Genomic DNA, 24,745 nt, shown 5'->3' with positions numbered 1-24,745 from the left:
ATCTCTCGTGCTCCCACCCGCTCTGGGGCTTATGCTTGCGCCTCGCGCGCTCCCGCCTGCTCTGGGGCCTTCTATGCCCGACTTGGGCTTCCCAGAATTGGGGCTCAGGTGGCCTCAGCCTTACCTGGCCCCCAGACCCCTCCTTGGGTCCTGTGCCTGACTCGGGCTCATCGCAATTGGGGCTCAGGCGGCCTTCGTCCTACCTGGCCCCCAGACCTGCCTTCCTGGGCCTACGCCCCATTGGGCCTGTCCCAACAGTCGCCCACACTGGGGTCGGGACACCCCAAAATGCAGTGCCCCTGTGGCGCTAGGAACCCCTCCCCCTGCCGGGGAGCTTCCTTGAGGCCTCCTCCACCCCTACAGCCTCGCCCGGTCCTCTGGTCGTAACAATAACCAAAACAGAAACTCCCCCCCCTCCTGGGTTACAACGTAAACTTCAAGCCAACCCGGCTATCCCTCGCGTATATCTTTCTCAGGGTTTCCTCCACCCAGTATTGTAAGCAGACACTCGCCAGCCATCAGGTCTCTCTGTTATGTTCAGCTATGTTTGCTCCAGCAGAGCTCCCTCTTCTTAGGCTGCCAGAGGGGAACTGACTCTGGCCTTGGCCTTGCAGTTTATAAAGGCCAGGCCCTGCCCCCTTCTGGTCAGCTGACCCAATCGGTTGCCTTAGCAACCCACTTGTGCTGCCCTGGTGACTGGCAGCTAAGCCTATATTCCTGTTATCAGTAGCAGGCACCCTAGTGCCCTGCTACAGGGTAACTAGAAATAATGGACACAAGTTAAAAGACAGCAAATTCAGGCTGGACATGAGAAGACTTCTTACAGTGAGGGTCGCCAAAATATGGAACAGGCTTCCAAGGGAAGTAGTGTTGTCCCCTTCCTTGGAAATATTCATAAGGAGATTGGATAGACATCTGGCTGGCGTCACCTGACCCCAGCGCTCTTTCCTGCCCAGTGCAGAGGGTCGGACTCAATGATCTAATAGGTCCCTTACAACCCTAATAACTATAAAACTATATCTAATACTTCCAGCTTAAGCCTTAAAAAAAATCAAACCAAAACAAAACCAAACCAAATCAGAATGAAACATTTCTAATAAGACCATATGGAAAAATAATCTGTTCTATACATCAAAATCTTTCAATATAGCTATATTAGTTTGACTATAACGTTCATTAAAAAAATCACCTTTTGTTTAGGATCAAGCTTGGAAAATTTAAAAATAAATAACTATGAAAAACTGAAAAGGAAAATTCAGAATGGAAATTAGAACTCAAATGTAATAAAGTCTGGATTACTGTAGATGTATCCTAGCTAGTACAGACTCACATATCTTTCATCCCCATTGTGTGAGAGCACTCAACTATTCCAATACAACCACAGGTTTTTTTTTTAAACACAGATCTTATTTTCTTAGAATTACAACAATACTTGCCACTTGCAAAAGATATATGCTACAAGAAATTAACTTCATGCAACAGCAGTAAAAAAAATAGGATTCTGATTTTCACACTACATCTGTTAAGACTTAATTGTCAGCTAAACAGGATGTTTCAGAACTCCACTGCATTCATTAAAATAAAAAAAATAATGAAGTAATCTGCTGAAGTGATTCAGTATTTACAGCACGAAAAATCCCTGTTATTTCCTGACATTTTCTGAGGCATGCCAAAATCTAAATGGTGTACAGTGCACTACAAAAAATTAATTACAAATAAGAGAAATATTTACAGAGGCAGGAATTATTTTAAGAATTCTTGAGACTTGTTCACATCCATAAAGAAGAAAAGTACATTTTCTTACTTATCTTCTATCATAGTCATATGTCACAAAACTGGAATAGTGAGCTAAACTAGGAGCTGCTGTAAGACCTCTGAAATTCTAAGGTAGCCTATGTTTATACAACATGCAGACTCCTGTTATTAATAACTAGATATTTCCATTACTCGTATTACAAGTATTCTATATGTAGATGGGATATTTTCTTTTGTTTTAAAGAATCTGTTTTCCATGAAGATGCTATTAAACACTCAATAACTTTTACACTCTAAATAACTAAAGCCTTGAAGGGGTGTTGTACCAGAGGTTGCTTGCCTCTTGCTTACAACAGTTCTCAAGTAGAGAAAATTCTAATATTCATTCTTTTGTTCATATTTTTTAAATAAAATTGTTTTACTTCATTGAGAAGTTGTATACATCTTTTCACTGACAATCACTGCTTCCCCAACAGCTTAATAGCTAATAACACCGCTCCCTGCCAAACATTTTTTCATAATCAGAAGTTAAGAATGATAAGAACTCCTATTCCACTTTATTCTTGAACAACTCAGCAGCGTTACGAGAAAAAAAAACACTAAACAAAAATCTTCTGAAGCTCACTATGATCTCACTGTTAATTTAAACTGATATAAGAATAATATGATTTTAACTAATGCAGTTCTAATACAGTTAGTATGAACAAAAAAGGCCAAAAAACTTGAACTGATTGGTACTGCAGACTTGCTCTTAAGTAATCTTTACCACTGTTTTATAACTTGGATCTAAATAACAGTTCTCAGACAAGAAACAAACGCACCTGTCCACAGCAGGCAATGAAACTGCTAAAACCCACGAGTTACTTTGTTCAGAAGTATAATTAAGGGCATACTCCTTACAAACAAGTATGACTGAAAAGACAAAGGCATCCAAGCATACAGTAACCAGACACCTGACCCAAAGTCAATTTTTTGCTGCTGCAACTGCCAGCAGTTAAATACACCAAAAGGCAAAAGAACTGGCTCACTGAGGGGACCAGATGTGATGCTGGAAAAAAATACATTCTGTTGCTTGATACTTGGACTCACCACCTGCTAAAATGCAACAGCTTTGACTTCAATTCTATAAAACACATTACACATCAAGATATGCTACTAAACTTATATGGAAGCCTGCAATATTTCAATTACTTCTTGATAAAAAGCACATTTACAAAAATTGCACAATTAGATAAACTGCTAAAATTTCTTACCCTTGTACAGTTGAGGTACCAGTACTAATAATGCTAGGTCATGCTGGGGAATAAGAAAAGTACAAAAGTATTTTTTTTGGCAAAGTAGAGAAGAGCTCATCCATTTGACCATCTGTGCAGGAAGATTCTAATATTTAACCCATAATGTTGGAATTATATTCTACTATCAAACACAACTTTTTAAAGAATTAAATTCAATTACAATCTCAAAGGTAAATATTATCACAACATTTAAAATTAAAAATATTTTGTTGAGTTGAAGTTGGGCTTCCAGATCTGATTTGGGAGGGAAAAAGTAGATGAACATCCATGTGGAAAGTCCATGGGTATATGCAGCTGGTGGAAGTTGCAAGACAGGGTTGCATGAACAATTTCACATTTCTGCTCTTCTCTAAACTTTAGATGTATTTAATGAGAGCGAAAATGTAAAAGCAAACTTGTTCACCATTCCAACTGCACATTACGTTCTTTCCCCAAAAAACTTACTTTCAAAAATCAGGCAGATAATGGTTAAGTGGTTAGAAAGACTGAGTTGTATAAAACCAAAAAAAAAAAAAAATTCTAATAACTTTCTGGAACTCCCTCCACCTCATTCTCCTCTTCTGTCCTCTAATGTTTTAAAATTCACTGTTTTGGTTCAATTCAGCTAGCCTCTTTGGAACCAAAATCATGACCATCTATCACCATACAACCTCAATCCTTTTCTGTAAATGTCTGGAGAATCTGAGTGATACCAGAAGATTAAAAGATAATAACAACAGATAAAACATACTAACCATGGAGAGGGTGTGGTAGGATGGTTTCTCATGAAGCACAGGCCGAGGAAGTCTGGATTCATTTTCTAGCTCTAGCTGAAGATTTGCTTTATGAATATTTAAATGCATGTTTTACACATTTAACTTTGTAAATTTAGGCACCTAAAAAATCAAGTTTTCCAATCTAGTTGCCTGAAAATGGGTCTTAATCTCTGTGGCCAGGTCTGTATCCTTGAAGTGTCCATTTTGGGGAAGATGGAATATAAATTACAAACATTATCTGAGAACTGCTGGACTCATGGGGATATTGCCAGAATAAATGCATTTATGCTCACCAGTGCATTAATGCTACAGGCAAATGTACAGACACCGAAAGATAGAATTGTCATCTTTGGGTCTCATCCATTGTATTGTATTGGGCAATCAGTTTGGAGAAAGTTTTAGACCTGATACATATTTTTCCCATGAAGAGCAGAGGAGGTAGGAAATTTATCTTTAGTTAATTGCTTTTTAGAAAGCCTGGTATTTTAAATGAAGAGAGATAATCTATACTCTAACAATCTTCTCCCTTAAGAGTTAGGGGAAGGAATAGTTTAGTTTCCTCCATTAAATATTATCATTTCTCTGCTCTGCTTTACTCCTTATGTTTAGACCCTAAGATGAAACATAAAGGGAGCATAATTTTCTGAGTCTGAAAAGACTGAAACCTACAATTTAATATACATTTTTAACATTAAGAAAGGCCCTGCGTATCTAGAAATACCATAATAGTCCATTAGGTTTATTACTCATTTCCTTATTTTTGGAATATTTTTCATTGTCTAGTGATCCTTCATTCTCCCTTTCCTCTCCCCCCCACAGCACAAACAATTCTTGTGATTTATTCCTCTTCCCCCAAAATTCACTTTTGAGATTGACAGTAAGGCAACATATAGCAAAGTATTAGGTTAAACATCAAGTCCCATAGTAACTACAATATGATAACATATCACAATGAGCAAGTTTACTCGCATAGACAAACTTAAAACCCATCAATTTCCACTGACAACCTTGTCAAATTCAGTGGGACTGCTCCCATACATAAATGATTGCAGGATCAGGGCTCTCGTTTATTAAGGAATGGTTTTGAGAGAAAGAAAACCTTGCCAATTTGATGCTCCATGTGGAAGGGAACAATGGGAAGGAAAGGAGGCATTTCCCAAGACTAATATGGAAAAAACATATCCATATAGATAAATGTAATTTTAAGATCTTTAAAAGGTATGTTATAAATAATGCATAATTAAAAAAAGAAAGCAAAAGTAAATTAAGCAATATGCAATGACCAAAGCTATTTCGATTTTTAAGAAATTTATTAAAATGCTTTACATCTGGATTAACTTTTTGTTCAATATCTGGGAACTGGAAGGATTTTGAATAAAAGGAAGCCTAATTTTAAGGTAGTGTAATTTTTCATTCAACACTGTAATGCTAATTTAAAAGTAGTTACACTAGCGCGTCTTAAGAATTTAAGCAGATGTTTGTCAAATGTTATAGAAACAATATAGGAGAGGCAATATTTCTGTCTTCTCTCAAGGTAAGAGGACCAACATCATAAAAGTCTGTATAAATTGAAACATGAATCTTTTCTAATTGTATGCAACGGTTCCTTAAAATACAAGGCTTAACTAAAGCTGACCTCAAGTCTTTTAAAAATATCGAGTATACCTCAATGAAAATTAATTTCTTGTTAAAACAAATCTAAAGCCAATTAGGCCTTTATTTGTTATGCACAACATTTTCAATTACCCTTAAAATACATTGGAAGTCTATGATATACCATAGTATGCTAAATTTATTCTTTGATACTTTCATTACACAATAGTAGAGCACATTCTGAAGTTTCTGCAACATGTTAAACAGAGGAATAATAAAATATGCAATTGTAAATGTTGTACATACTATAATTTGTAATGTCTTGCTAGAGTGGTACTTTGCTCAACATCCTTGTGGTTGCGGTGTTTGAACACTGAGTATCTGGCATGTAGCCATAAATACAAAGGTCCCCAAAGTACTTTCTGCATGTGTTAAGTTGATCAGTGTAAGAGACCAGTATAGGTACAGGTGCTGTCCGGCCATCAGAACTTTTTTACTCTTTTGCTAGTAATTCAAAACTGGGGCAAAAGGCTTTCCTTAAGCAAGCAACTGTAACAGAATGAAGCAAATATTTTCAGATAAAATGCAACATTCAATGCCACTTCTAGACAGCACACTTATTTGGACCTTGCCATTCTGAGTACTTTATTGTGTCAATATGCAAAACAAAGTAAGTCTGTTAAAAAGCTGTGTATTTGGTATCAGTTCATACTCTTTAAATGGCAGGATTGTAAATATTTTTTCTTCATTATCACCCCAACAGTAAATAACAAACTTTACAGGTGTGATTTAATCAACAGAAAAATGCCATGAATCTCACAATTTTTGCCTATATTAAACAAAATCAGTAATAAAAAGCTCATGTACCAGGAAGCAAATGAACAAAATTGTTGAATTAAGGTTAATCAAAACAGAGTTCAAGATCATTTGGGTTATATTTTATGACAGCTCATGTATTTGCACTACAGTCCTATGTAATCGAACTATGTTTTATTATCTTGAAAAGTATTGTATAATAAATTCCCATCTATTGCATGTTTCGAAACACTGACAAAGGGCACACAATACTACTACAGTAATAAATTCTACCCAAACACATGTAGAAATCCTTTTGGCAATCCATATATATCTAAGGTAGTTTGATACTGGTTCTAATTTTAACACTTTGGGCGCCTATACATGTGCAGTGAAGCTGCTCCAACACACTGTAATTACATTAATTGAGTCTGCTGGAATGTGATAATTACTGCACTCCAGCAGACTCCAGCGTTATGTGCATCAGTGTTCCCGCACTGAAAAACAGTGGCAGGGTGCTTTAATTAAAGCTCATTCAAGGAGCTTTAGTTGAATGTGATACACATGATACTTGGGGTGCTTTAATTAGAGCATCTCCAAGAGGGATGCTTTTAATTAAAAGTGCCCCTCCCCACCACTCCTGAAGCATGTCTATAAATGCCCTTTTTGTCTGGGATTGTCAATAAGAATACTCATCTGGCATACAGATCACTAGTTAATCTCTTGTAAATTTGAATTACATTTAAGTGGAAAGAAAATATAAAAGTATACAAGCAACAAAGCACATGAAGTAATTCACCAAGTGAAAATTATTGAGTGAAACAGTGCAATACCAAAAATTAACTTGAAAAGCTAGTTAAATTATGTATGTTAGGTATGTGAAAAATATACAAAAATAATCTTATAATAATATATTGTATCAAATGTGAATATAAGAAACTATAGTATAAGTATATTAAAAGAAAAAGTTAAAGTGGACATCACCATTATGTTGCCGACCTTAAAAATGTAATATTCTTTCTAAGCTCTTCTCCTGATCCTGTAAGTCTTAGGATATTAACAGCCTGCAACAAAAATAAGAATAATGATAAAATACTAGCTTCTTAACTAACTCACACTATAACACAGCCGAGGTGATGAGCTTCTCTACAGCTATAATTTCAACCATTGGAAACGCTGAGGTTATTTAGGACATATTATGCAGACAAAAACAAGACGGATGCCATAAAGAACATATGCAGCTGCAAAAAAACCTGCTTGTTTTTTTAAAACAGGTTTGACTGGTGGAAGTAACTTTACAAGTGATGTGGGCTTCACGGTATATGCTATGAATATGTGCTTGGCAATCCTCCAGAAGCTGGTAGGGAGAGGGGGGGAGGTTTAATGTTGTTCCCATTTGATTCTAGGAATGAACTGATCAGGATTTTCTGGGGTTGTTTCCATTAGTAGAAATAGATGATATGTGTCAGGAACTTCCTTGGTGCAGAACTGCATATCCCTGTACATTCATACTGTGTTTGAGGAAACAGCAGGGAGCCCATATGACCACAACTTCCAAACTTGCTTTTTCAGCCTGTCCTGTGCCACAAGGAACAGGCTGTATTCCCTCTAATGGACAAGGTTATCATTGCTTCCCTGGCTTGCTTTCTTCTTCTTTCTTCTGCTCATGTCTTCTTTACCTTCTCCTTTCAATCTGCAGATTCAGCTCCAATTAATCAACATCCCAGCTCTTGGTACCAGTCTCCCCAAACCATATGGCCCCCAGAGCTTAGTGGTTGATTGCCTCAGTCCAGATCTTCTAAACATATTTTGATTCCTAGCTCCTGCTTAAGACAATGGGCCTTAAGTGCCTAAACACCAGTGAGGAACAGCACATTTTTGTGTTCTGAGTAGTAGTTTCCATTATTCCCAGTTACCTTATACCATAAAAGGAACTTAATTGCTTCTTCCACTTTGCATGAAGAAAGGGTGGCTAGTATGCCCATCATTTTCACTGAGGTCTGTGATTGCTGATAGATGTTTGATGGCAGCTATTAACGTCTTTCATTCATGCTCTCTTTAATTTTATGCTGTTTAGCGGCATCCCTTTAATTGTCTGCTGCAATTATATTAGCTACTCCAGCTACAACAAATTACAGAGTCATGCTTATCAGCTGAAATCAGGAATAGCAACTCCTGTTTACTAAGAAAGGCACAGTCTTCATGCTCAAACTGACACATCAGGCTAAGGGTTTCCACTCAACATTAATGTATGAATAACTGAGGGGAACTGACAATGACTGTCTTAAAACTCTACTTGAAAAAGATCGCTAAACACTTAAGAATATGCAGACAATGAAGAGTTGACCAGCTGAACTTTCCAACCAAAAGAGTTATTCAGACAACAACTGTAAAGTGATTTTGCTTTAAAAGCTACTAAACAGATTTAACTGATTGCTTTTAATGTTAAAACACCTTTAGGAAAATAAATGAATGCCCAACAACATTTGTTCTGGGTTTGTTTTCTCATGTCCAATGGATTAACTGAAGGCAATGAGGCTTAAAATTCGATTTTAGGTAGACAAACTGTATTACTGTATTGTATTATGTTGGTCTCCAGGAGACTTCAATGGGTTCTAAGAGCATGCTTAAAGTTAAGTACCTGCTTAAGTCTTATCCTAAATGAACGCAAACTTCCTGGGTGTTTATCCACATGCTCTGGGGGAAGGGGGAGGTTGGGGGGTACTTTAATTACGGTAAAATAAGTGTCTTGTGTATCAGCATCCCTGAACTTCAAAATGGCGCCAGGAACACTTTAAAGCTCATTGAATGAACTTTAGATAATGCGCCCTGCCACCATTTTGAAGTGCAAGAACACTGATACATGAGACATGGGAAGCTGCTGGAGTGCAGTAATGGTCATGAGCTAGAATTACAGTATCGGAGCAGCTTCCCTGCTCATGTATAGGCACCCTAAGTGCCTAGGTACTCTCCAAAAGCAAGCTCTTACCTCTGCAGTCTACAAGGAATAAGATGGGTAACAACTATTCCTACAATAACCAATTTATCCTGTCATCCTAGTCCTTCCTTTGACCTCTTAATTGTTTTACCTGTTTATGGACCTCATTACTGAATGGAATTTAATTTGTAAACTCATATTGAATTTAAATTGTAAACTCCTTGAGATGAGTAAACACTAAGTTAGGAACCAAATACCAATGTTGTAAAAGGGAAAATGTTCCTTATAATAAATATTTATGTCCAGATCCTGCAGGTGGCCTGTTGTGTATATGAAGCCCCACTGACCAAGTTTGTATGCATCAGAACTGCAGTCTTAGTTTCTTTTAGCTTTAGCTTTTCATTCTACCAGGATTACTAGTAATAACTGTTAAAAACTTTCTTGGAATATGTTTCTCTAACAAACAACAAGAGACAGAGGAAACTCAGTTTCAGGAAGAACCTGAAAAAAAACCAAACTGATTCTTAGATGAAAAAGGATTGAAATTAAGATGTATGTCAACATTTCAAGTTTTACCCTTATATGTTCATTTTCTGATGGGCTGGATGCTGCACTTTCTCTTTTTAATTTTCCTACAGTGAAAGAAAGGGAGTGCCCCGATCTGACAATGATTTCTCTCTCTCTAATACTTTAAATACCAAGAAACCTATACAGGATTAATTTCTTGTAGTGGATGTACTGGATATAATTTCAGTCTGGGATTTTCCAATATAATATGGAGTAACAGAAGGAAAACAAACAGGATTACAGTAGTTTTGAAGTTCAATTGTAAATACAGTTCTTCCAAGCTATCGTGCATCTTCTACCTGGTTTCAAGTTTAAAAAAGGCTAATCAAAGCTAAAATGACAAAATACAATTAACTTCATGAAGTGAGTCACTCCAAAAGGGTGTGTGGACAAAAGTTTTGAAAATGTTCTTGCTATGGAGCCAACCTGCCTCTTAATTGGGAAAAAACTGCACCACATTTGCATAACACAAGTTTAAATCATCACTGCCTGTTTGAGAATGGAGCACCTGATATTTGCCATTTTCCTTCAGAAGTCATGCATCCTTACTTTCCTAGCAGCAAATGAGGGAGCAGGTATTAATTTCTATTCTTCTGATGGGGGGCATGAATCTAATCTTGTTCAAGGAATCACCTCCCTCTTTCATGGTTGGCAATTGCTGCCTTTTGTAAGAAAAAGTTCAGCTTCCTACTGGTATGAGCTGATTTTGTAAGCAAGGAGACCTGCTATCACCTTGTTGTTGTCTGATGAGACAGAAAAGTATAGCAGTCACCTCCCACCCAGCAGTTACATCAACAGTCCACAGTTAAATGTTACATAATTAAATGCATGTTATGTTTTCTTTCACTACCCATTTCTTTAGGGACCTATAAACAGGCAGAACCAGGACAGGAGGATTAAGAAAGAAATGTTTCCATTACTTTGCAAGGAAGAGACAGACGGTGGACAAGAGGATGAGAAGTCAGATGGAGGACAAGCGGTGGTAGAGCGGGTGGGGGAAAGGGGCATAAAATAAAAGGAAATAGGTATTTCAGGAGAGAAAATACAGGAATAGGAAGAGACACCTGGGAGAGAAATCCCATTCCTCCAGTAAGAGAAAATAGAAAAGATCCTGACAACACTCCATACCAGGAGTGAAAGGAAGATGCTTCCTGAAGTTGCTGGAAATAGGACACAAACCTTTCACCTTCTCCCCCAAATGCAACAGATGAGAGAGCAAACAGGCTAGCTCTCCTACAAGAATGGTAGAACTTTTGCAACTTAGTTTTTACAATTTCATCATCCAGGAGAAAAACTGGCTCTTACAACAAATGGTCTCACCTATTTACTGCATTTACTTACATATCACATGCACCGTTTCGCCATTGGGGTATGCATCTTCAGTAGGGAAGCTACTGGGATTTTTCTTCATCAGAATAGAAGCAGGGAGACCCTGACTCTAATACTGCCAAGATGGCTGCTGCTTCTTTGTGGTCTCAGCAAGCAGGAGGGCCTGAGTGCTGTGTTAACCCTTTGGCTGAGCACAGTAGCTTGTAACTAAACTGGTACAGGGCAAGTGAGCTGCTCCATGCAATCTATATCCCGATGAGATGAGATTTGTGGTGTGTAGTATTACCATATTTCCAGTTAAAAGAGGACATTTTGGAGGGTTGGGAGAGAGGTGGAAGGGGGTATATGATTGTGGTGGGGGAGCAGTCATATGCCCATGCCTTGCCTCTGCCCCTCACTTCCAAACTACAGACCCCCCAGCCCTCCTGCTGCCCCCTCACTCTTGACCCATAGTACCCAGCCCCTCAGATCATGCCAATTCCCCTTACTCCCAAACAGTAGCACCCCGTCCCTGCTGATACCCCTTACTCCTGACCTGCACTCTCCTTCTTCCCCCCCGACCTGCCAACACCCCTCACTCTCAACCCGCAGCCCCCTGCCTCTCTCAGCCCTGCTGCCCATGCCGCTCCCTGCTGCCTCCCAGCTCCCATCCCCTTCCCCTACCTTCCCAACCTGCTGCATCCCCAATACCAGTAGGCACACGTGTATGCAACTCCCGAGGCCTGTGCACAGAGCATGTGATGCCCTGGCCTCCAATCACCTTCCCCCACTCTCCCCAGCCCCAAACAGCTCTTTCCCAGCACTTCCCAGTTTACCGCAGCAAAGTGGAGGCAAACTCAAAATCAGCAACACTTGCTGACATTGAAAAAAAAAATGCCCAGAAGGAATTGGGAGGACCCAAAAAAAGAGGACAGGTCTGGGAAAACTTGGATGTATGGTAACCCTAGTGGTGTGGAAACAATACTCCATTCTTTACAGGAATTTATATAAAGAACTATTTACAGGAAAGAAATAATAGTCTTGCTACTGCTCTTGTAGAAGTCTGAAGCCTAGCTTTGTTGATGTCCTACCAATCAGGAAGGCCCTGCTGCTTCACTCAGACTATCTCATTTCCTGGACACTTTATATTTCCAGGGCAACTTATTTTGTCACGAAGTCTGCCATGACTTCTGGACAAATCCTGTTTTTTTGCATTCCACCTTCCAAAATCAAGGGGCATTTGTATACATGCATGCACCGTAGTGGTAGGGACTGTGAAAAGTGCCCAGTGCTGCAGTGCATGCAGCTGTATAAACGGCAAAATGTGCGTCAGCACTGAGAAAATGGCAATGGCGTGCTTTTGAACTAAAACACATCAGAGGTGCATGCATTTTGCATGAGCTTCCAAGAAGAACAGACTCGATTCACAGAATCATATACGTCGGGTCAGAAGGGACCTTGTAGATCTTCAAGTCTGATCCCCTGCCAGGGCAGGAGAAAAAACTGGGCTCAAATGATTCCAGCCAGGTAGTCATCAAGCCTCCTCTTAAAGACCCCCAGGGTAGGAGCCAGCACCACTTCCCTAGGAAGTTGGTTCTAGATCCTAGCCACCCTAACTGTGAAGTAGTTCTTACAGATGTCTAATCTAAACCTACTCTCCAACAACTTCTGGCTGTTATTCCTTGTTACCCCAGGGGGTGCTAGGGGAAACAAGGTCCCTCCCATTGTAGGGTCTGCCCTGTAGTCCCCGGATCATTCAGGTGGCCCTCCTCCGGACCCTCTCAATGTTGTCCACATCCCTCCTGAAGTGGGGCACAATGAACTGGACACAGTACTCCAGCTGAGATGCAGTTAGCCCTGCCAACCGTGACCTCACATTGTCAGCCCATGTTCATCTTGGAGGCAATAATGACTGCCTCTGTGCTCTCAAGAAGGGAACTTCCCATCTTATAAGTGTGCTGTTGGTTGCTACTGCACTTATCAGTATTGAAGCACATCCTGTTTTTGTTAGCCCACCACTGCAACTTATCCAGGTCTTGCTGCAGTCTTTCCCTCCCTACTAGCTTGAGGAAGGACCTGAACAGACCATCTAGCCTAACCCCCAAGAATTCCTCCATTATTTCACTTGCACCAAATCACCCCAGGTAGGAGTTGAACTTGGATCTCCCACATGGTAGGCAGAAACTCTACCACACAACTACCATCAAGTCTGATTTAAAGCAGAGGCTCTTTGGCACTTAGTGGGACAAAAACATATGTGTATAAATGCCTCAGGTATGTGTTTTTTGGGAGCATGCGGTATGCAAAAAAAAAAAAATATTTTTTTTTAGAGTGGGGCAAGGGGAGCATTGATACTACAGCTCTGGGATCTGTACTGATCTCTGAATACAGCTGAAAGCGTCTGTCATGACTTACAAAAAGCAGTCCCTGAGAGATCTCCTCCCTCCTTGTCACATACTGCCACAGGTGTCCTTATGGTAAGATGAAACAGGAGGCTGCTTTCAAAAAGGCTCAAGCTTTTCCCCACATCGGTCCAGCATGGCTTCCAATTGGTGCTCCCTCTAGGCATATTGCAAAAGCCTTGTTTACTTAGCAGGGCTTTGGGGAGAAGGATGAGTCTAAGCTGCTGGGTGTTTTGAGAGCAACAGGCTTTCCAGGAGTTTTTACTGTTTACCAGCTGAGGTAAACTCTCCTTTTCATTTTGATTATTTATGGCAGCCAGCTGGCAGTGTTAATTTATCTGTATATTAGTGTTTATGAGAACAAATGGTTATTATAAATCTAATTATTGCCAGAGTTCTCAAGCTTTTTTATGGGCTATTTTTAAAGCTAAGTCTAAAATCAAATTGAGAATTTCTGAATTACAATAATTTTATACACAGATATAATAGTCATAGTTGCTCAAGTATAGAATCAAATATTGAAGTGTACACCTTTATGGAAAGATAAAAAGCACGTTAATAAACAAATAACTAAAAGACCTGATGAGATCAGTGGTGAAATATTTCAGTTTTCTCTTAAAAAAACTTGGGACAGATCCAAATTTAAGCGCTGAAATATCTTGTTGGTATGCCTCTAGGATAAAAGTGAATTAATTGTATGTTTTAAGCAGAGAGAGTGTCCAAATCAATTACAACATGAGTTAAGAAATTCATCTGCTTGGTACACTAATTAATATAAATGGGTAAGAGCTTGTAATATTGTGTAGATTGTCCTCCACGGAGATAATTCTAAATAAAAGGAATGGTATTTTTTTCTGCGATAAATAACTGAATATAAAAATAATTCAGATTCTCAATGGAGAATTGCTATTACTAGCTACAAGTAAGAAAACGCCTAGCATTCTTTAACATTGGACAAAAAGTAATTCTAACAGTTCTAAATCTGTTTCAGGTTAATGTGCCTTCACCAGTTACATTCACTTATTAAAGCATTAAGACTATGTGTGCATATATTAAAGTGTATCTATGACTTCTAAAATGTTTTCCTTTTGCAGCATGTTAGCTATTAGTAAGTTTGAAATCAAACTGGAATGTGAAATTCACATTACTGCATCTAAGCTTTATTTTTTTTCTTTGAAGTCGTTGTCTTAAGATAACTGTGTCATACAATCAGTAAATATCTACATTTAATATGGCTTCATCTAACAAAGGAATCTTGTCCATATACCACCACATTGAAAAACTGAATGTATGCCGCTGTTCTAGGAGCAAACAATGAATATGTACGATTCTGGCTATATCTGGGAGCAATTGCTATTCCTCCCAAGGAGGAATTGCTAAGATGCTTCTTATTATAACCTTACTTTCACACACAACTTTCTGAAGCACGCAGCTTCATGGCTAAAATTTTCTAGGCTCAGGTTCTTTTAGTATTTGTTTGGAAAACGCATGGAAAACCCCTTCCACCTTTTTAAGTTACTGAAAAGTGTGCAAAAAGGGGACAATTTTTTCCTATTAAAAATGTTAATGCCCATTTTTAAAAGGAATAAGAAACTAGGGTCAGCATGACTCAACTTTTATAAGCTAAAACTATATATGGTCACTTATTTAAATGTTTTATTTTTTTATTTTAGACTAGTAAGAGCATTTGACAATGTCATGCTGATCTGTGGGAGAAATTACTTGTTGTTACATGAAAAGGTCAACTTCAAGATTAGAGACAACCTGCAAGGATGCAAAGCTTGAAAAGGTCACATTTACTAAAGGTGTCTAGAAGATGCATACCCTTCTCCATTTTGTGTTTTTATAACAGCTATGACAAGACTAAAACAGTTTAACTTGATTTGTGAAACCAACCAAGAGCCAGAAAACTGGTTCAAGGACTTAAGTTACTTTTAGGTTGCTTTAAAATGTATGTATTTTTAAGGGGCTGTAAATGTACAGGTGGAAAAACAGCTGCAATCTTTAACACATCAAATTTATATGTATATTAAAGTAAAATACATCAGGATTGTTATAGTTATACCTACAAATCTCCGAAAACACCACAAATCACGCTTACCTGGTAAATCTACTCCTTCTCCCAGACAACTCATAGATTGTGGGCACCCCCTTCTGGGCTCTTAAACAATGAACTTTATCAGCCCCCAAAAAGAACATCAAGCTTCTTATAAAGCCATTGCATTAAGACTAAAGGTTGCAGAGAGGGTAGCTGTAATGAGATCCATGCAACAGGGAAGAGTCACAGACTTGGAGGAAGGAAGAACATTAGACTGGAGAGAGTAGATCTGTATAATCTGACAGAATCTGCAGCAGGAACACTGGGTCTATAAGGGTGCCTCTAGATGTGCCAGGAGGCTGCTCTGAGCACTACTCTTGATTAATCGAGTCTGTTGGAGTGTGCTAATTAGTGTACTCCAGCCAGCCTCTGTGTCTCGTGTATCAGCATTCCCGTGTTTCAGAATGGCAGCGGGGGTGCTTTAACTAAAGCTCGATTCATGAGCTTTAGTTAAAGTGCCCCCATTGCCATTTTGAAGTGCAAGGATGCTGATACATGAGATGCTGTGGCACTTTAATTAGAGCAGCTCCAAGGGCCGCTCTAGTTAAAGTGACCCCTTACCCCCACCTTCACAGCATGGTTAATAACGCCCTAAAAGAGGAAAGGAGATTACTGCTTTAAAAGCATGAAACTCCAGTTGTGACATTGTTGCACTCTGTGTGGCAAGAAAGTGAAGAGACAGCTTGAAGAGACAGCTACAATTGAATTTTCAGAGTGAGTTAATTGTTAACCAGGCTAGGATTTGGCCAGGACACATGAATTCATACCCTAAACCCATGGCAAAAAGAAAACAGCTTCATAACCCATGCACTTACTACGTTGCCTACTGGTTTAATTTTGGAGGACAAACTTAAAAAAAAAAAAACTTTAAAAAAATGCATACATAATATCAATATGTTTCGTACAAGCTCCACTTCTGTACAAGAGACATCCTGTTGCAAAACGAAGCCCAGGGCTGAAGTCCAAATCTCCCTGCACCCTTTCCCTCCTTGCTTTGTGACTTTCAAGGCACACCCATTGCTGCCTCCTCCTCCAAAGTAGGTCAAGTTATTAGTGAGTGGAATAGTTAGACAGCTAGGAGGGCTGTGTTTTGAATATTGATGTATTAGAACTGAATTATATTAGATGTCATATAGGTAAATGAGGAAAAGCACACTGATTACATATGCCAATCAGGGCACTAAATTATTTGCATAATATCTCCAGATTCCTTTATCTTTATTCTTAACAGGTAAGCCAACTGGTGCCTGTCAGGATTTACAAGTATGCTGTTTATAAATGATGGCAAAAGGTTAGTGCCTTTTAAAAAGCACCCACAGGATCAATCCTTCACCTTTACCATATTTACTTGCACATGACATGCACCCCCCAGTCCCTGAAAATCACCTGGTGAAAATGGAGGTGTAAGCTTTAAATGAGAAAGTGTGGGAAGCAGAGAGCCCAATCCTGTAGAAGCCAAACTGCACATCAAGCTGAGCAGTCAGTGTCACCTGCTGTCAGGTGAGGGTCCATCTAGTTCAAAAAGTGGGGCTGGCCAGATCAGCTGCAGCAGGATCCTGTCCTCAGGAAGCTGAACTGCCTGGCCCCTTGTATCTTCTCAGGCTGATTGGCTGTATCCTGCAGGTAAGGAAGTTACAGAGCAGCCACAGGTTTTTGAGCATCCCCAACTGCAGCTGCCTGTGTTTTCCCTGCAAAAATTCTGTACTTACTGGTATTTTCAAGGAAAGATCTTTTTTTCTTAATTCCACCTTTTCAAAAACAAGGTGTGCGTCTTACTCAGGGACATGTGGTATGTGAGGAAATATAGTACTATGTATTAAACAAGAATTGACTTACGCCCAACTTGATCAAACATCACTGAGAACAGGAAATCCCTTGGTGTCATGTAATATTCTCCATTATATTCCAATGATGCAAAATGCATAAAGCGTTGTTTTCGAATAGACAGTTTTTCTGCCATTTCCTCATCAGCAACATCTTCCTTCTGAAACAGAGAAAAGATTGATGCAACAAAAATATGGTTTGTTTTTTAGACCAGAATTGTAATAAGGCAGGGTCATATGATGACTTTTATTATCACAGAATCAAAGAAAAACAGAATTAGAAGGGACCTCAGGAGATTATCTAGTCTAACCTCCTGGCTCAAAGGACAAGATCATCTCAGTCAAAATCATTTCATCTAAGTGTTTGTGTAACCTTCTTTTAAAAACTTCCAAGACTGGAGATGTAATCTGTTTCAATGCTTAACCACCCTCAGAGTTATAAAGTTCTTTCTCATCTCAAACCTAAATTTTCCTTCCTCCAATTTAGGACCATTGCTTCTTGTCCTGTCCCCTCAGGCCACAGAGAAATCTATCACCAACCTCTTTATAGCTATCTTTCCTATATTTGGAGCCTGTTATTGAATTTCCCCACTTTTCTCCAGACTAAAGAATCTCGGTTCTTCCAATCTTTCCTCAAAGTCATGTTTCCTACACCTCTAATAGTTTTTTGTTGCTCTCACTGGAATCTTCTCAATTTGTTCATATCTGTCTGGAAGTATAGGGCCCAAAATGAAGACAGTACCCAAGGGGATGACTAGCCATTACTGATTAGAAGGGACAAATCACTTTCAATGGCTTCTGTGCAACACTCCTGTTAACACAACAGGGTATATTAGGAGAAGTGTCAGCATGTGACTACTTGAAGAAGGAAGGCCCCAGGATTGAAGAGGAGAGGGTTGAAGTCAGTGACTGCTTTCAAGCACTCTGTGGTAGAATTGCTGAGGAAGAGGCAGAGGAAAGGACATCTGCAGGCATGAGGAACAGGCTTACCTGTTAAGAATAAAGATCTAGGAATCTGGAGATGTTATGCAAATGATTTAGTGCCCTGATTTGCATATGTGAGCAGTATGCTTTTCCTCATTTACCTATATGACACCTAACGTATTTCAGTTTTAATGCGTCACTATGTACACAGTCCTCCTAGCTGTCTAACTATTCAAATAACCAAAGAAGCAAAGAAGGTGAAACTACTCAACAAATACTTTATCTCAGTCTTTAAGGATTACACGGATAAGGAAGGGAGCAAGCTCAGGGAAGAGATAACAAAAGTGACTGTTGGACAGCTTATGTTGGATCTTAATGAATTCAATTCAGTAGAGTTGGATGAGCTTCATCCCAGAGTCCTGAAGGAACTAGCAGAGGAGATCTTGGAGCCTTTGGCAAAGAAATTCAGGAAGTTACAGGAAACAGGCCAGGTACCAGAGGGCTGGAAAAGGGTCGATGTAATGCCTCTCTTTAATAAAGGCAAGGAGGACCCATTATTGACTCCAAGATGAACACTGGCCGACAATGCGAGGTCACGGTTGGCAGGGCTAACTGGACCTTGTCATGCATCCATAGGTGCGTCTCAAGTAGGGCCAAGAAGGTGATCCTCCCCCTCTATGCAACACTGGTCAGGTCACAGCTGGAGTACTGTGTTCAGTTCTGTGCGCCCCACTTCAGGAGGGATGTGGACAACATTGAAAGGGTCCAGAGGAGGGCCACCTGAATGATCCGGGGACTACAGGGCAGACCCTACAATGAGAGACTGTGGGACCTGAACCTGTTCAGCCTTCACAAGAGAAGGCTGAGGGGGGACCTGGTGACAGTCTATAAACTCACTAGGGGGGACCAGAAGGGTTTGGGAGAGACCTTGTTTCCGCTAGTGCCCCCTGGCATAACAAGGAATAACAGCCACAAGTTGTTGGAGAGGAGGTTTAGATTAGACATCCATAAGAACTACTTCAGTTAGGGCGGCTAGGATCTGGAACCAACTTCCAAGGGAAGTGGTGCTGGCTCCTACCCTGGGGGTCTTTAAGAGGAGGCTTGATGCCTACCTAGCTGGGATCATTTGAGCCCAGTTTTTTTTTCTCCTGCCCTGGCAGGGGGTCAGGCTTGAAGATCTATAAGGTCCCTTCCAACCCGACTTCTATGATTCTATGACCCTGAGAACTACAGACTGGTTAGCCTCATCTCAATATCTGGGAAGTTACTGGAGCATATCCTAAGCAAGGCCACTTACAAGCATCTAGAAGAGGAAGGGCTGACTGAAATTGGTCGGCATGGATTTATGCCAAATTGTGTCAAAGAAACCTGATCTCCTTCTTTGACAATGCTACAGATTTAGTGTATCTGGACTTCAGCAAGGCTTTTGACAAGGTCTCACGTGACCTTCTCATAAACATATTGGAGAAACATGGGCTGGATAAAAGTACCACATGGTAACTAGATAAGCGATTCAATAGCTGCAAGCTTTTTAGCATCCTTTCACCTATGAGAGGATGGTGGATATTGCAGCCTACAATGCAGATGGTTTGTAGTGTCTCATGTGACTGAACAGTCCAATCTCAGATTTGCATGATCTGTAGCAGTGGTTGCAAGTCTGCGTCTCATGGTTGGGTGGTTCAGGAGCTGCTTGCTTCCTATGGATTCTTTTCTCTTCAAGCTGTTGGAGCCAATTCCTGCTGTGGACTTTGAAGCCCTGGTTACATGCATCTTTGTAGCAAAGGTTAGGATGTCCTGTTGTTCTTGTTCCCTCCGACAACTCTCCATATACAGTAAAACCTTTGTTATCCAACACCCAGGGGGAATGGAGGGGGCCGAATAACAAAATATGCTGGATAACTGAGAGGCCCGAACAGGCTTCTTTGCCTGTTCAGACTGCCGCCTGTCCTGCTGCATCTGGGATGTTGCCACCTTTCCCGCCACATCGCCGCCCCTCCTGTAGGCCCTGTGGAACAGGGAGGGGGGACCTGCACAGGCTGCTATGCCCTGAGTCATGGGGGCTTGGCAGCGCAGGCTGCTTTCCCCTGGGCTGTGGGGGCTCCGTGAAACTGGAAGTGCCATGGTGGGCACTTCTGGTTTCACTTTTTCCTTACAAGCCAGCATGCCGGTTAGCAGAGCATGCCAGCTTGTATGGTGCCGGATAACTCAGCTTTTACTGTAGCATGTCCTTGGGTACACGTCTGTCTTCCATGCTGCTCAAAAGGACTAGCCAGCAAGGGTAATTGTTAACGGGTCCATACCAAAATGGAAGGAGGTTTTGAGTGGAGTCCCATAGGGTTCTGTCCTGGAATCAGTGCTGTTCAATGTGTTTATTAATGATTTGGATACTGGCACAGAAAGCTTCTTGAGCAAGTTTGCAGACAACACAAAACAGGGAAGGACTGCAAACATGTTGGAGAATGTGAACACAATTCAGAAGGACAGATTAGAAAGCTGAACTAGAGATAATAGGATGAAGTTCAGTAAAGAAAAATGCAAGGTGCTACACTTTGGGAGGAATATCCAAAAATCCAAATATAAAATGGGTGACACCTAGCTCGATGGAAAAGGACTTGGGAGTCTTGGTAGACTACAAACTCAACATAAGTCTGCAGCGTGATACAGCTGCTGAAAAGGCAAATATAGTTTTGGGATGCATCCACAGAAGCATTAGATGCAAGACACAGGAGGTGATAGTTGATGGCTAGAGAATGATATTAAGAAATTTGCTTTTAGAAATCGGCTCATACGAAGAGTATATATTGCATGAAAACAATGGTCCAGGGGAATGACAAGGGTTAACTAGTTTCTAAAGTATGTTTGTGGCAACAGTCTCATGGTAACAGATTCATGTTCTCAACACTTTTAGCATTTAGGAGTGCCTATACACGAGCAGTGAGGCTGCTCCAACGTGCTGTAATTACAGCATGTCAGAGTAGGCTTAAATAATTGAGTCTACTGGAGCATGGCAATTACCATACTCTAGCAGACTCCAGCGTCTCTTAATGAGCTTTAGTTAAAGTGCCCCCACTGCCATTTTAAAGCATGTGGACACTGATACATAAGATGCTTTGGGCACTTTAATTAGAGCAGCTCTTGGAGCCACTCTAATTAAAGCATTCCCCACTCCCCAGAGCACATGTATAGACACCCCAAGGGTCCAAGATTAGCATACACAGGCACATACATACTGGGAAATTGGAAATATGCAGGTGCTTACAAGGGGACACGATAGCAATCTTCATATACTTGAAGGGTGCCATAAAGACGAGGGAAAATACATTTTCTCTTTTGCTGCAGAGGAGGATGCAGATCAATGGCTAGAAGCTGTGGCAGAATAAGTTTAGATTGAATACCCAGAAAAAATGTTTTCACTGTTAGAATAAGGAGGCAATGGAATAGACTGCCTAGGGAAGTTGTGGACTCTGCATCACTAGTGGTATTCAGGAAGAGGTTGGATAGCAACTGTTTGGGGATGATCTATGCTCATATGTCCTACCATGGTATTTCCGATGCTTCTGGGCATTGCTGGTTACTCTTCCACCATTTCTGCTATATGCTGTGTCAGGGTAGATCAGGGCTTTTAAGCCTTCCCAAAAGCATTAGGTGTTGGCTACTGCCAAGGCTGGAGACTGACTGGCATGTGCCAATGCTCCCGCTGGGACCAAAGCCTGGCTAAAGGGTCTTGTCTCTCCCCTCAGGGTCATTCATAACAAAGGACTAAATAGTGTGCAGTTCAAATCATTTCAGTCAATCATGAAGTTACTTGTCTAACAATGAAGAAATGACTGTGAATATCATATAGGAAGAGTGGTATCCTAGTGAATGTGTGGGCTTTGGTTTTAGACAACAGAAGTAATGGGAATGACAGCAAAGAGAATGAAGAATGACAGAAACAATATCACAAATCAAAATGGTCAATAATGCCTCCAAAGTCAGGAGATTAAAAAATAAATTAATTAAATTATGCCTTTTTTATGTAATTTGTATTTGGGGAAAATTTAGGGTTTATTTCTTCAAGCTCTTAGTTTTTTTCCTCCCATTTAATGTTAAAATTCTCACACAATTACCTAACTCTAGGAGCTACTGCTTAAAGAGAAACCACCAAATATTGTGAGATGTGTGTCAAAAACAGAGTTAATGCTGCAGAAGCAGCAACAGTGACAGGAGGAGGAAGAACTTGGAAATAGTCAAAGCAAGATATAAACATCATCTTTTCAAGTTTCAGAGAGAACTGAATGCAGAGAGAAATGACACTCCAAAATAGGATGACATACGTATATGAACACATGCCACAAAACAATTCTTCACCAACAATGTTAACCCTAATCGCTACATTTAAATAGTGTAAGTGTTATGGAAAAGAATGGAAAAAACCAAGAAAATCTAAAATGAGACCCAAAGACCTCCTATCTTTACCTATTATTTTTTCAAGCCGGTTAAAAATTTTTGGCAATTTTTTTTTTCAGAAAATGCTAATTCAACAAAACAAACCCTTTTAATGGGAAAAGTTCTGGTTCCAATAAAAATTTTACTCAAATAATTTCTGTAAAAGTTAAATTTAACATTTAAACCATACAGTTTCACAACTGAAATATTCCAGTTTTCTGGTTCAAAAAGACTTTTCATTTCAAAATGTAAACTCATGATCAGGAAAGAAAACTTTAAAAAATTACAAATGGCTGAAACTGAAAGGAAGTTTCAATGACCCAAATTGTTCATGGAAGATTTTAGTTGAATTTTGTGCCCCACGTAGGACAAAAACATTTTTGATATTTTGCAATTTTCCTCAGTTGGAAACATGGCTACCCACCCCGCTCTATTACATATTTTACAACAGTCTCAGGCATAGTAGATGCTATAGAAAGATTTATGAAAATAAGTCATGTGCTTACACTGTGAAGAAACAAATCTGAAGAATGTTCCAAACTGCATGATCTCAAATATCTGTACAATGCTTAGGCATGAAGACTGCTGACAGACACGAAAAAGAGAAAAAAAACCCCAAAACCTGGTGCTTTACTGGAAGAGGAAGCACTTTAGTTTGACCCTGCTCCCCAGCATCTCTATAGATTGAGTATTACTGTGGGGTCAAAAAGCCCTGCTGAAGTGTGCAGTCTATACAGACGTTGGGCGAGCTGGATCAAACTAACGTGATGCCTCTTTTGGACAAGTGCTGTGCTCATTGCGGACACACACCAAGCTTAAAATACAGCCCTGTTTTTTGGGGGGGAGGGGGAGAGGGGATGGGTTTCCATGTCTGTAAACAGATTAATATAAATGTTACGGAAGTAATCACCTAATCGCATAAAAGTAGGACATTATGAGGCAGGATCATTCCTATCCAACTGCCCTATACAAATCTATTGTCTAACCTATTAGATCAGCGGTTCTCAAACATTTTGATACTGTGACAAGGGGGTTGCAAACTTCCCTTCCCTCCCTAGAAGCAGTGGCGCAGGGCTGCCACCATAGATTACTCCATGCTGCGTACCACTTCCCTGCGTCCAAGTAGGGTAGGCCAGCCAGCCGCCAGGGACCCTGTATTCAATAAACTACACAGTCAACCTTGACACAACCACAGCCTAACCAAGTGTAACCTTCCATTATAGTTCCTTGTCTAATATGGAGTGTTGCTTTAATATCAGTTATTTTTATAGACTGTAACACTAAAAATTTCTTATAGTCTATAAATTCCGTTACTATTTTTAAGTGGAAACATGATCTACAGCAAAATGTTTAAGTTCACACCTGACACGGTCATATAATCAGGGTCACTTTCTTTCTTGCATCATTAGTCTTTTTCCTTTGCTTCCTTGTGCCTTTCACAGAGCAGCAGGGATGGGGAAAACAAAACTTAGAATTAGCAAATGTTTCTGGAAACCTAAAATTTTTCAGGAAGAGGGAGTCAAGGGTAAGTTAGCACCATAAGCCATTTTTTAACTACCTATACAGTGGCCATGTTTCAAGCAATCAGTATTCCTTCAAAGCTTCATCTTGCACATGAAAAGGGAAAGGGGAGCTCATGATATAAATAGCATTTTTATTCTTTTACTAATCAGATTCACATACTCTGCGGGGAAAAAACAAGTTTAATGTAACAAAAGTCTCAATTCCTCCTGTGTTCTTCTGTTTAAAACTTTTTGGACTAGTGACTATAGAACTGTCTTGTTAACAAGCTTCAACAAATGCTGGTTCAGATATCAAGTAAATAGTTCATATTTGTGGAGTATTAACATTCAGTATTCTTATTAAAGCCATCATCTTCTCATAATAATGTCAACAGTTTGTGCCCTGAAGGAAATTTAAGAATAGAAAATTGTTCTATAGTGGTGTTTTAATTGAAATTATGGAATGAAAGATAATCTTTTTTGCACAAACAAAATAGTAAAAGTTTATGGAAAAAAACAAAGTTAATCCAATTATGCAACTGTCCATACCAATTGGATTTTC

The 24,745-nt window shown here is 39.8% G+C and overlaps 1 protein-coding gene across 2 annotated transcripts in view; it reads right to left on the bottom strand.

Annotated features, from left to right (window-relative positions):
• MICU2 (mitochondrial calcium uptake 2) overlaps nucleotides 1–24,745 on the bottom strand; it is a 245,141-nt gene that overhangs the window by 92,751 nt on the left and 127,645 nt on the right. For both annotated transcript variants that reach the window (XR_016439323.1, XM_090028979.1), the window contains exon 2: nucleotides 17,343–17,490. Coding sequence is in view for 1 of the 2 variants with exons in the window: in XM_090028979.1 (XP_089885105.1) it covers nucleotides 17,343–17,490 (148 nt within the window). In the remaining variant the exon portion in view is untranslated. The remainder of the gene's footprint in view (nucleotides 1–17,342; nucleotides 17,491–24,745) is intronic.

This window comes from Crocodylus siamensis, chromosome 1 (genome assembly GCF_052110815.1).
Source record: "Crocodylus siamensis isolate JL-2025a chromosome 1, ASM5211081v1, whole genome shotgun sequence".
NCBI lineage: Eukaryota > Metazoa > Chordata > Crocodylia > Crocodylidae > Crocodylus > Crocodylus siamensis.
Note: the sequence above shows the minus strand (reverse complement) of the source record. Positions and strands in the feature narration are given on the sequence as shown.